The sequence below is a fragment of the Balaenoptera borealis genome (genome assembly GCF_965194805.1).
Source record: "Balaenoptera borealis genome assembly, chromosome: 1".
Classification (NCBI taxonomy): domain Eukaryota; kingdom Metazoa; phylum Chordata; class Mammalia; order Artiodactyla; family Balaenopteridae; genus Balaenoptera; species Balaenoptera borealis.
Genome location: NC_138860.1, coordinates 166,157,454 through 166,170,639, shown reverse-complemented (window position 1 = coordinate 166,170,639; position 13,186 = coordinate 166,157,454). Strand labels below are relative to the sequence as shown.

The 13,186-nt window shown below is 36.4% G+C and overlaps 1 protein-coding gene across 10 annotated transcripts in view; it reads right to left on the bottom strand.

Moving 5' to 3' along the window:
• ZMYM6 (zinc finger MYM-type containing 6) overlaps positions 1 to 13,186 on the bottom strand; it is a 43,971-nt gene that overhangs the window by 16,070 nt on the left and 14,715 nt on the right. For 7 of the 10 annotated variants that reach the window (XR_014236318.1, XR_014236319.1, XR_014236320.1 and 4 more), the window contains 8 exons: positions 11,898 to 12,072; positions 11,606 to 11,797; positions 6,918 to 7,068; positions 6,092 to 6,207; positions 4,997 to 5,272; positions 4,678 to 4,828; positions 1,900 to 2,072; positions 641 to 791 (listed from right to left, as the gene is read on the bottom strand). Coding sequence is in view for 1 of the 10 variants with exons in the window: in XM_082363208.1 (XP_082219334.1) it covers positions 641 to 791; positions 1,900 to 2,072; positions 4,678 to 4,828; positions 4,997 to 5,272; positions 6,092 to 6,207; positions 6,918 to 7,068; positions 11,606 to 11,797; positions 11,898 to 12,072 (1,385 nt within the window). In the remaining 9 variants the exon portion in view is untranslated. The remainder of the gene's footprint in view (positions 1 to 640; positions 792 to 1,899; positions 2,073 to 4,677; positions 4,829 to 4,996; positions 5,273 to 6,091; positions 6,208 to 6,917; positions 7,069 to 11,605; positions 11,798 to 11,897; positions 12,073 to 13,186) is intronic. The other 3 variants (XR_014236321.1, XR_014236323.1, XR_014236322.1) reach the window with 3 other exon arrangements.

Sequence of the window (13,186 nt, the reverse complement as noted above, 5' to 3'; positions counted from 1 at the left end):
TCAGATGTTTTTAGTCTAACTCAGAAAAGTGCTACTTCAGAGAGCTACTTTCAGAACATGCCACATAGCTATTCATCTGGATATTTTGACCACATTAGCTGTCCTACTTGCAAAATTATTTATTCTTAGCCAGGAAAAACTTTGCTACCTGTGAAGAACTGGTCTACTTTATTTTTTCTGATATAATTAACGTGTTGTTCTTTTTTCCTTGGCTACAAGCAAGCTCTGGATCAAATCTGACTCCAGTCACAGCAACCATATTAACGTACTTATATCCTCTTCCTTTGTTTGCCCTGATGTTCTGTTTTTATTTCTGGTTTATTAACTGAATAGCATATATCCCTTAGTGTAAGTTATTTATGTACAGATAAATTCAATCAAAAGCAATCAAATCTAATTTTCCTACAAAATTAGTGCTTATATATTTATTGATTCCTTGGTGTGTTTGATTTTGATAGCAAAAGGCATCAGGATTAATTTTCCCTCAAGAGCAATCTTTAAGAATTCTTACAGGAAAATTTAAGGAAATTCAGGCTATTTGACTCCAGTGAAATTTGTTTTATTATATTATTTACAACTGTGTGTGCTGATAGTAACTTAGCACTGACATAAAGACCCCCTTAGCCAAGTTTAACTTTACCTTTATTTTGTGACAGAGGGTCATTCATAATTTGTTGACGATGACAAAACTCCATGACACAAAATAGGTTACAGAAATGTTTGATGTTTCCTCGCCATTTTATGGACTCACTTAGCTTACCCTGTCGTTTACAACCATCACACTTGGCCATCTGAGAAAGAAATGTAAAACAGGATAGGCTTAAAACTGTAAAATAATGAAAATAGAACACTAATCATAAAATCAGAGGAACTATGAAAACAGGATACATGAGTCAGTTGAGATCACAAAATGTAAGGTTCCTACCTTAAGACACTGTACTTAAAAATATATACACTATTTGTTTCGTATAGATGCCCTCAATTGAGAGGATATAAAAGTTATCTCCTGTTTTCAAAATTACTGATGAAGGAATCTAAAGATAGGCTTTTTTTTTTTTTTTAAACATTAAGAGGTAGCCTACTGCAGTATAAAGAATATGGGCTTTCGAGTCATAAAGACTTTGACTCATTCAACAAATATCTAACTAGATACCCTTCATCTTGAGCATTGAGATACATCTTGGTCATGTAATTATGAAAAAGACCCCCAAAGAAAGTTATGTGTTAGGTAGGTAGACAAGTAAACAGGTGATTTCACTGGAATGTTACAGGTGCTGTCCATCACCTACCAGCTTCTTCAGGGGCACATTACTTAACCTCCCTGGACCTTACTTTATTTCCTTATCTATAAACAGGCAATACTATACCTACCTCTTAGGACTGTGGTGAGGAGTAAATGAAATAACACTTATGAAGCACTGGACATGTATTAGTGGTTCAATTAATTGTAGCTTTTGTTGTTAGCCTTTCAAAAAAATTTTTTTTAAAGAAGGCAGGTGAGGGGTAAGGAGGTCAGAGTCATTTGACCTATGAAGTGAGAACAAGGTCTGACTTCAAATTTCTCAGAGTAACCTTCTGAATGAGAGAGCAACTTAAGGCAACATAACTATGTAAAGTTCTAACTAAAAAAAACCCAAAGTTATAAATAAGGTCCGTGTGCCTTATAAGAAAGCAAAAATTAAAGGAACATATCTTCAAACAACAACAAAGTCTCCCGAAATTCTATACTCTTTACCCCAAAGATTTCATGTTTATATTCAATTGAATTTTGCTTTAGGAGCCCATAATTTATTTACCCAATTCTAAACACCCAATTTTTCTTCTCATAATCTGAATATATTTCAAAGAGAAAATAATTTGTACTAACTTCAGAAAGCCAAAGAGATATATTACATTTACCTGGTAAAACAGAACAGTAAATTTGGTCATGCAGTCTTCACAACAAAACTCTTCTAACTTGCCCTCCAATCGATTTTCTACCAAATTAGGGGATGTCTGTGAACAATAACTGCACATCTTACAGTAGTTTCCCCATCGTTCTCCAAAGTCACGGGCAGAGAGGAATTTGCAAACTGAGAACCAGAGGGATAAAAGCAAGAAACATCAAGTTTATATAAACTTGAAGACAGTAAAGTGAGTTTCTACAGTCTTAGATACCAACTTTAAGCTAATTTCTAAATACTTGACACAATTATTTGCCTCTAGGTTAAAAGACAGTCTTATCTACATTCACAAAACAAACATATCACTTTTGAAATATACTCTAAATATTAGGTCGTCTATGTTCAGAAACATCAGAGGTATTGGGTTGGCCAAAAAGTATCTTCAATTTTAAGTAAAAATAAAAGACACATTTTTCATTTTCACCAAGAACTTTATTGAACAACGTATTCACCCTTTTGTTCCACTACCTTCTGCCATTTTTCAGGCAACTTCACAATTCCATCTTCACAAAACTTTTTTATCTTTTTGAGCAAAGAACTGTTCAGGTGCCTATTACAGTCTTCCAGGGAATTGAAATTTCTCCCATTAAAAGAACTTTGTAAAGACCAAAATAAAAGGAAATCCGAAGGTGCAATGTCTGGTGAATACAGCGGATGAATCAAAATTTCCCAGCCAAGTTGTAACAGTTTTTGCCTGGTCATCAAAGAAACATGCGGTCTTGTGTTATCCTGATGGAAGGTTATGCGTTTTCTGTTGACTAATTCTAGACACTTCTCATAAAGTGCTTCTTTCAGTTGGTCTAACTGGAAGCAGTACTTGTTGGAATTAATCGTTTGATTTTCCAGAAGGAGCTCATAATAGAGAACTCCCTTCCAATGTCACCGTATACACAACATCACCTTCTTTGGATGAAGACTGGCGTTTGGTGTGGTTGGTGGTGGTTCATTTTGCTTGCCCCACAGTCTCTTCCATTCCACATTATTGTACACTATCCACTTTTCATCGCCCGTCACAATTTGTTTTAAAAATGGAACAGTGGGACTTCCCTAGTGGCGCAGCGGTTAAGAATCTGCCTGCCAATGCAGGAGACACGGGTTCGAGCCCTGGTCCAGGAAGATCCCACATGCCGCGGAGCAACTAAGCCCATGCGTCACAACTACTGAACCTGCTCTCTAGAGCCCGTGAGCCACAACTACTGAAGCCCATGTGTCTAGAGCCCGTGCTCTGCAGCAAAGACAAGCCAGTGCAATGAGAAGCCTACGTACCGCAACGAAGAGTAGCCCCTGCTCGCCACAACTAGAGAAAGCCCACGCACAGCAACAAAGACCCAACACAGACAAAAATAAGTAAATAAATAAATAAATTTATTTCAAAAAAAAGAGAGAAAAAAGCCAAGTTCAAAAAAACAAAAAAAAAAGGAACGTCTTCCTTACGTTTAAGTAGAGAATTGCATGCGGAAATACAGTCAAGAAGGTTTTTTTCGCTTAACTTATGTGGAACCCAAACATCAAAGCGATTAACATAAGCAACCTGGTGCAAATGATTTTCAATGCTTGATTTGGATATTTTGAGTATGTCACCTGTCTCCCGCGCGGTATAACGTTGATTGTTCTCAATGTCTCAATTTGATCACTATCAACTTCAACTGGTCTACCCAACCGTGGAGCATTGTCCAGAGAGAAATCTCCAGCACGAAACTTCGCAAACCACTTTTGACACGTTCGATCAGTCACAGCACCTTCTCCATACACTGCGCAAATCTTTTTTTTGTGTTTCAGTTGCATTTTTACCTTCCTTGAAATAATAAAGTATAATATGCCAAAAATGCTTTTTTTCTTCCATCTTCAATATTAAAATGGTTACATAAAAATTCACCAATTTTTTTATTTTTTTAATTTTTGGCCATGTCGGATCTTAGTTGTGGCACACAGAATCTTCGTTGAGGCATGCCAGATCTTCTCGTTGCAGCACGCAGACTTCTCTCTAGTTGTGGCGTGCGGGTTTTCTCTTCTCTAGTTGTGGCACGCAGGCTCCAGGGCACATGGGCTCTGTAGTTTGCGGCACACAGCCTCTCTCGTTGAGGTGCGCAAGCTCAGTAGTTGTGGCGCATGGGCTTAGCTGCCCCGCAGCATGTGGGATCTTAGTTCCCTGATCAGGAATCGAACCCGTGCCCCCTGCATTGAAAGGCGGATTCTTTACTACTAGACTACCAGGGAAGTCCCTCAAAATTCACCAATTTTGATGTCTTTTTTTAAATGCACGCTGATATGACAGCTGTCACATACAACCTAACAAAATTGTTTCGAATGAAGTTAAAGACAACTAAGTGCTACTAGAGCCATCTTACAGAAAAAACCGAACCAACCTTTTGGCCAACCCAATATAAAAGTTTCTTAAGCCAAGAAGCAGTAATTGCCTAAGTACCCTCTTTATGAATGGGTGCAAAAACAAAAAGATCTCTGAAGTCATAGCTAAACTTACGAAGAGATTTTCTATATACTAATACCATTGACCTAATTATATTTTGAAAGTTTTTCTTTATTGAGAGTATTATAACATTTAAAAGGACAGACTTTAAAGTGAATTAAGTATAAACTCAATAAAAAAGCTTCAAATTATAGTTCATTAAAGAAATTACTTGAAAATTAATTGTGGATTAACAGCTCAACTCATCATGAATTACTTCATAACAACCGTATGCTCTGTGGCCAAAACTGAGCTTTTTTTCTTTACCTTCACTACAGAATGGCTTATCAACCCCTGAGAATCGTACAGTCTCCTTTATAATTTTCTGCAGTTTACAGTAGTCACACATTGCCATAACTTTATTTCTCTTTTTGTATTCATCAGAGCAAATCGTGCCACAAAACAGAAACATTTTACCCTGCAGAGGAAGAACAGTCATTAATATCTAATTAAACAGTTGCTTTATTGTTAAGAAATCCTTTTCTTTCTCATTTCAAAGCAAACCAAGTGACTGTCAAAGATGAAAAGACAAAAATGCTTCCATTAGATAAACTCATATTCAATCCCTTCCACCATCTCTCTTTACCTTGTAGAAAAGAAGTTCTGGTTTTGTGGCAAACAGATGGTTACAGTGCTGACACTTGAGTTTAACAACTGTATGGGTCAAAGCAACTTGCTGGGACTGAGCAGAAGGAGGCTGGAGATTGGCTGCGGCAGAGCCACGGACGGAGCTGGGGGAAACGGCAGAGGTGTCACCTCCTCCTGCTGGCACTGCTGACCCAGAGGGTGGACTTACAACCACTTGGCCCTGAGACAAGGGCACTGCTGAAGAGTTTGTTCCTTTTGGCTTGTTAAATACATTCTGAATGAATACAAATAAGGCAAAGATTTTATCAACTGAGAAATAAGATAACTTGATCAATTTCATTTTCTCATTTTAATAAATTAACTCCCCCCAAACGTTTCTTGAAAATTTTATTGAGTAGTTCACAGCAAGAGTTGAAATGGCATACTTCCAGAATAGGACTGAGAAATGCAACATTAAAAGATTGAGGACTAAAATTCAGGCTTTCCAGACAAAGATCTCTAGTACATGACTAATTAATAAATTAGAGCAGGCCTCTCCTTTCCCCCAAGATACCCCTTCACCTGCACTCCCATTACCAACCAGCCTCTCACGGCTATTAAGAGCACAGTGGCCACCAATAGTCTCTTTCTCCCTGGTGCCAGGGATACTACATCAGGCATCTTCCCACCCAGGAGGATGGGAAACTCTACCCTTTCCCTGTGTATCAGAGAGGAGAGAATGGGACAAGTAAGTGGAAGCTTCCAATTCCACGCCAGGAGTCATTATGTATCTGGCCCAGGATGAAAGGAAGGGACACATGAGCACATCACCATGCCACCTATCCAAACCATAGCCTAGCTTCCATTCTTTTGAAAGGGAGAGAGCCAAGGGAGAAAGTGGGAGAGAAAGGTAGTTTAGGTGAACACTCTGAATAAAGAAGGACTGAGGGTCAAATCTTGGGCTCAGACATTTTGCAGAAATGACCTCTTGGATCACAGCTGAATAGAATTTTTTTCTTTCTAACTTAATAAGCATGGTCCTTCAGCAGTTAACATTTGCCATAGACCAACGCCTAAGAGAACTGCAAGGGTAAAATACTACCTTAGGTCATACCTGGAAAGCCACCACACAACTGGAGCTGCAGAAGCTGTATATAGTTCCATTGGACATGGCTAGGTGATACTGAGGGACTGCTGAGGTTTTACAACTATGACACAAAACCTGGACACCTTGGTAGCAAAAAATAAAAACCAATGAGTAAGTTACACAGATGAACAAATGATCCAAAAATGTATTAGGAGAGTAAAAAAACAAATATTCAGTAATATACAAAACAAAAATGAAGGAACTTTACAATAATATGTAAAGCTAACCTCAATTAAGTCCCACTTATGCAAAAATTAACTTGGAACTTATACGTGTTTTTTCTCTCTTTTCACATATGAAATTACAAAATAAATACTTCAATCAAGAGAATCACTGAAAAACTTCGTCACTTAAAAATCAGCTCTTTGTGGGACTTCCCTGGTGGTCCAGTGGTTAAGAATCCGCCTTCCAATGCAGGGGACATGGGTTTGGTCCCTGGTCGGGGAAGTAAGATCCCACATGCCATGGGGCAACTAAGCCCGTGCGCCACAACTACTGAGCCCGTGTGCCACAACTAGAGAGAAGCCCGCACACCACTACAAAATATCTCACATGCTGCAACTAAGACCCGAAGCAGCCTAAAATAAATTAATTAATTACTTAAAAAAATACTGCATGGATCCTTCAAAGAAAATAAAAATAAAAATAAAAATCAGCTCTTTGAAACTAAAATAACCTTGGGTCTTTATCTAACCACATAGATCAGTTTAGTTTGTAACGAAGTGAAAGAAAAGCAGTTACATTCTTCTTTAATAGTTATGAAATCTATAAATTTATCAAACTTAAACATTACCTGAAGAAATAACTGTCTTAACTCTGTAAGCAGATAAGCAATTAATAGAGCAGAAAAGCTCTGTTTTTCCTGAGTCATTCGTAGTCTCAATCATTTCAGCTGAGGGCCTCAATGATTTCCCCAAGGCATATGGAGGAGTTTGGGCTGAATTCTATTAAAATAAAATAACATTTAGATACCTAGGACAAGCACACGTATATACATATGGTTTAAGGAAAGAAAAAGAAAAGCTACCTACAACCAAAGCCTTTGGCTAAAATATTTGAGCATGACAATGATAGCAGCTACACTAAGTACAGACTTTCCTAAAAGTTGGGATGTAGGAAAAATAAGTTCTTTCAGACAATAATACAGGCATACCTCATTTTATTGTGCTTCACTTTATTATGCTTTGCAGATACTGCATTTTTTACAAATTGAAGATTTGTGGCAACCCTGTGTCAAGCAAGTCTATCAGCGCCATTTTTCCAACAGCATTTGCTCACTGTGTCACATTTTGGTAATTCCCACAATATTTCAAAATTTTTCATTATTTTTGTATTTGTTATGGTGATCTGTAATCAGTGATCTTTGATGTTACCATTGTAACTATTTTGGGCGCCATAAACCACGCCCATTTAAGACTAGCTAAATTGATAAACGTTGTATGTGTTCTGACTGCTCCACTGACCGGCTATTTCCCATCTCTCTCCCTCTCCTCAGGCCTCCCTATTCCCTGAGACACAACAATATTGAAATTAGGCCAATTAATAACCCTACAATGGTCTCTAGGTAGTCAAGTGAAAGGAACAGTCACACGTTTCTCACTTCAAATCAAAAGCTAGAAATGATTAAACTTAGTGAGGAAGGCATGTGGAAAGCTAAGAGAGGCCTAAAGCTAGGCCTCTTGTGCCAGTTAGCCAAGTTGTAAATGCAAAGGAGAAGTTCTTGAAGGAAATTAAAAGTGCTACTCCAGTGAAGACACAAATGATAAGAAAGCAAAACAGTCTTACTGCTGATATGGATAAAGTTTTAGTGTCTGGACAGAAGATCAAACCAGCCACAATATTCCCTTAAGCCAAAGCCGAATCCAAAGCAAGGCCCTACCTCTCTTCAATTCTATGAAGGCTGAGACAGGTGAGGAAGCTGCAGAAGAAAAGTCTGAAGGTGGCAGAGGTTGGTTCATGAGTTTTAAGGAAAGAAGTCGTCTCTAAAACATCAAAGTACAATGTGAAGCAGCAAGTGCTGATGTGGAAGCTACAAGTTATTCAGAAGATCTAGCTAAGATAATTAATGAAGGTGGCTACATTAAACAACAGATTTTCAATGCAGATGAAATAGCCTTCCATTGGAAGAAGATTCCATCTAGGACTTTCATGCTAGAGAGAAGTCAATGCCTGGCTTCAAAGCTTCAAGGACAGGCCGACTCTCTTGTCAGGGGCTACTGCACCTGGTGACTTTAAGTTGAAGCCAATGCTCATTTATTATTCTAAAAATCCTAGGGCCCTTAAGAATTATGCTAAATCTACTCTGCCTGTGCTCTATAAATGGAAAAACAACGCCTAGATAACAGCACATCTGCTGACAACATGGTTTACTGAATATTTTAAGCCCACTGTTGAGACCTACTCCTCAGAAGAAAAGATTCCTTTCAAAATATTATTGCTCGTTGACAATGCATCTGGTCACCCAAGAGCTCTGATGGAGATGTACAATGATATTAATGTTGTTTTCACACCTGCTAACAAATCATCCATTCTGCAGCCCATGGATCAAAGAGTAATTTTGACTTTCAAGTCTTATTATTTAAGAAATACATTTTGTAACGCTATTGCTGCCATAGATAGTGATTCTTCTGATAGAGCTGGACAAAGTAAATTAAAAGCCTTCTGGAAAGGATTCACCATTCTAGATGACATTAAAAGCATAAGTGATTCATGGGAAGAGGTCAAAATATCTACATTAACAGGAGTTTGGAAGAAGTTGACTCCAACTTTCATGGATGACTTTGAGGGGTTTAAGACTTCAGTGAATAAAGTAACTGCAGACTGGTGGAAATAGCAAGAGGACAAGAATTAGAGGTGGAGCCCAAAAGATGTGACTCAATTTCTGCAATCTCAGGACAAAACTTTAATGAACAAGGAATTGCTTCTTATGGATGAGCAAAAAAGTGGTGTCTTGAGATGGAATCTACTCCTGGTGAAGAGGACTGCTGAAATGACAACAAAGCATTTAGAATATTACATAAATTTAGTTGATAAAGCAGCAACAGGGTTTGACAGGATTGATTCCCATTCTGAAAGAAGTTCTACTGAGGGTCAAATGCTATCAAACAGCACTGCATACCACAGAGAAATCGTTTATGAAAGGAAGAGTCAATCCATGCAGCAAACTTAATTGTTGTCTTATTTTAAGAAACTGCCACAGCCACCCCAGCCTTCAGTAATCACCACCCTGAGCAGTTGGCAGCCATCAACATCGAGGCAAGACCCTCCACCAGCAAAAAGATTACAACTCGCTGAAGGCTCAGATGAATGTTAGCATTTTTAAGCAATAAAGCATTTTTAAATTAAGGTATGCACATTGTTTTTTTAAGACATAATGTTATTGCACACTTCACAGACTACAGTATAGTGTAATCGTAACTGTTATATGCACTGGGAAACCAAAAATTTGTGTGTCACTTTATTGCAATATTTGCTTTATTGTGGTGGTCTGTAACTGAACATGCAGTATCTCTGAGGTATGTCTATAAATGCCCTCTCTTTCTAAAGGTGAAGAAAAGACATAATCTATCTAAGTTAGTTACCTAGGAAGCTGCTTTCCTAGCTACAGAAACTGGATGAACTCAATCACATGTCTCTAAAACTCTTAACTGATGAAATGTCTATAAACACTATTTTAGAATTATTTAAGGATTAGCTCTTTACTTTTTGAAAGGACCCACATAGACCTGAAACATACCTCTTTCAACCAAGAATATATATCAATTATATATATATGTATATATATAAATTATATGTGTGTATATGTGTATATAAGAATTGATATATATAATCTTGCTTTATTGCAGTGGTCTAGAACCAAACCCACAATATTTCTGAGGTATGCCTGTAAAATGTAAACTGAAAAAAATTAGTAACTACTCATATATATTAGCAACAACAAAACACATTAAAAGTAATAACTAATTAGTCATAACATACTTCTCTCATCACAAACAATCAGAGAGGACCAAGTAATCCATGAACCAAAGGACCACCCTCAGGACAGACTTGGACATCAATCTAGGATAGAGTCTACCACCTTGAAGGTTACTTAACTAGGAAGACTCTTCAGCAGGAGATAGAAAAGATGTTTAATGTATATTAGGAGATTCTACAGTACTACCTGTAGTTCAAGCTGAGTTTCATAATAAAATTTGCCTGTAAGGTTATTCATGTTTTAAGAAACAACAACAATAATAATGGCTACCATTTATATAAATCACCAGTGTTATTACTTACTGAGCGCTTACCATGAGCAGGCCCCACACTAAGCAATTTATATACACTGTACCATAAAATCTTTTCAATAACATAGTGAGATACTTTAAAAAAATTATATATCTTTTTTAAAAAATTTAAACAAACTTTAAATTAACAAATAATAAAGTAGGAGACTAAACTTACTTCATCTGGCTCCAAAGTCCAAGCTCCTAACTGCTACCCTATACTGTCACTGACACAATATAAGGTCTTTTAGTAATGAATTAAATAGGGAAGTAAAAGGAAGGAAAATATAAATTGCAAAGTTACAATACATAATCTTCCTGGTAAAAGAGGAACATCATTCATGCAGTTGATAGGGTATAATACCAGTAACAAAATCAGGAATGGAACTGATTTTTGGAATACATATATATATGTATATATATACACACACACATATATATAAAACATGGATTTTATTCTTGTGAAAGTAGTAACCAGACTGCAAAAAGTGGCTAAGTTTCTAGAAAAGAGATATTTTCCAAAGATGAACATCTATTACCAACTGCTCAAAGGAATTAAAAATAAACCAAACATCCTAACTGAAAAAAACTTTTAATTATCATTTATACCTTTTTAAAAAAATAGCTTTTTAAAGACCCCATATTATTCAGCAATAATTAAATTGACACAAATTAATATATTTAGTAACGAAACTAATAAATAAAAATTAGCTAAAATTTTTAAAAAGGTAGTTGGAAAATAGAAAAAAGAAAAAAAAAAAGTTACAGTATTCTAATAAGGCAATGTTGCCAGAATAATTACATTTCATTCCAAGACACATTTAAAATATATATTTTCTAAAAGGAAAAAGATATGTTTTATATTTGCTGATTATATCATCTTTTAACTTTGGTCATAGTTTATTCACAATAATATGGGGTTTTCTTCACTATCAATATGTCACAGAATATTTCAGACTCATAGCAAATCATGAAATTATATTTGTGAATTCTTGGCCATGAAGGAAACCCTAAAAAATGACCTAGTTCACCTATATCATCTCACTATCAAAATCAACCCTTACAGCATCAGAATCTATCCCATTTTTCAGAAGGGGAAATCACACACCAAGATCAACTGATGGGAAGAGTTCACTCTTTTATTCTGCACTTCATCCCTGTGCAGCCATCTCAGAAGGGATAAGCCCAACTGTACACAACAGACTGATATTCATACCTGTTTATATGCTGTGATACTTGTTGAACTAAAAACCTTCTGGGACTGGCAAGGACCAGAGCTACTATAGCAATAGCTCCCACAGTTCTCACAACAGTTCATGGTAAGGTTGTTGGTAGAATGAAATTTTGAAAAACAGGCATCACTACAAAGACCATGTACCACATTTTGATATTTAACTTCAAATCGAATCTAGGAAATAAAAAAACACATACAGATACAAAATAAGCAAAGCCGGTTAAAAACCTCTAATCTGTGAAGAGAATCCCAATAAAGGTGAAATGTAACTTACATCAGCATTCTTCTGACACATACTGCACCTAGTTGAAATGCTATTGGTATATATGGTAACAACAGGTTTTTTCTTTAGCTCATAAGAAGAAAGGCATGATTGGCTGCAGAAATCTTTGCTAGGAGAGGAATTTTCAAATCGGGTTGTGATCACATCCTTTGGATTTAAAATGTTTCTAAAAATAAATAACAAAGGCAAAATGAAATGTGTTCTTCGTAATTGTAATTTCTTCCTCTTTGTGAGCTAAAATAACTACATTTACTAAGGGCAGCTATTGTATAGTAGTAAATGGGTGGCCCTGGAAAAGGCATCTGGAAAACTGGGTTTGATGATTAGTTCTATTACTTATCATCCGAGTGACAATGAGTGAGGCAATTACTGCCTCAATTTCCTCATGTATAAAACGGAGTTTATAATACTGAATTCATAGATGTGTTGAAGGAGAACTACATTTAAAATATATCTAGCCAGATGCTCATGAAAAAAACATTGAGGTTTCCAGCTCCAACCAAGTTTCATCCACTGGAGCCAACAGAACAAGTGACCATCCCACAACTCCAGACTACAAAACACTTGTCCTCTTACTAGCCAGTAGCTGCCAAGAGTAGAAACATGAATGAAACAAGGGATGAAAAAACTTTTTATTTAAATGTAAGATTTGGGAAACAGATGAACTACCAAAGATTAGCATTAAAAATTAGCATGATATATAAATCTTCACTATAACTGAAGAGACCAAAGAAACAAATGACAGACAAAAGCGCTATTAAGGCTTGGTATCAGGGGACAGATGGAAACAAGAATGAAACAAAAAGAATACAAATAACTGAGTTGTTCTATGAGACTTGTAGAGTTATTCTGTAAGAGCTAATTGTTACAATAAGCACTGCCAGTAAAAACAGAGACTAAGTTATTGCCATTCTTCTGACAAGTATAAAAATTGAAGGAAATAGGCATTAATTAGAAACACTAGTTTCTAATTAATGACCACAAAGTAAAGAAAATTAATGGCAATAATATTATGTACTACAATAATGTACTGGGTAATTTCTATGTGCCAGACATTGTTCTCTTTACTCAAATTATCCAATTTAATTATCAAAAAACTCTGTAAGGTAAGTATTATTAGGACACCAAATCAGAAAGGTTAAATAATGACTTGCCAAAGTCATTCAGCTGGTAAGCAGTGAAGCCAGAATACAAATCGAGGCAGTCTGATTCTACAGTCCATGGACTTCATCATTCCACTATTCTGCCTTCCATCCTGTACCTTTATTATACAGAACTCC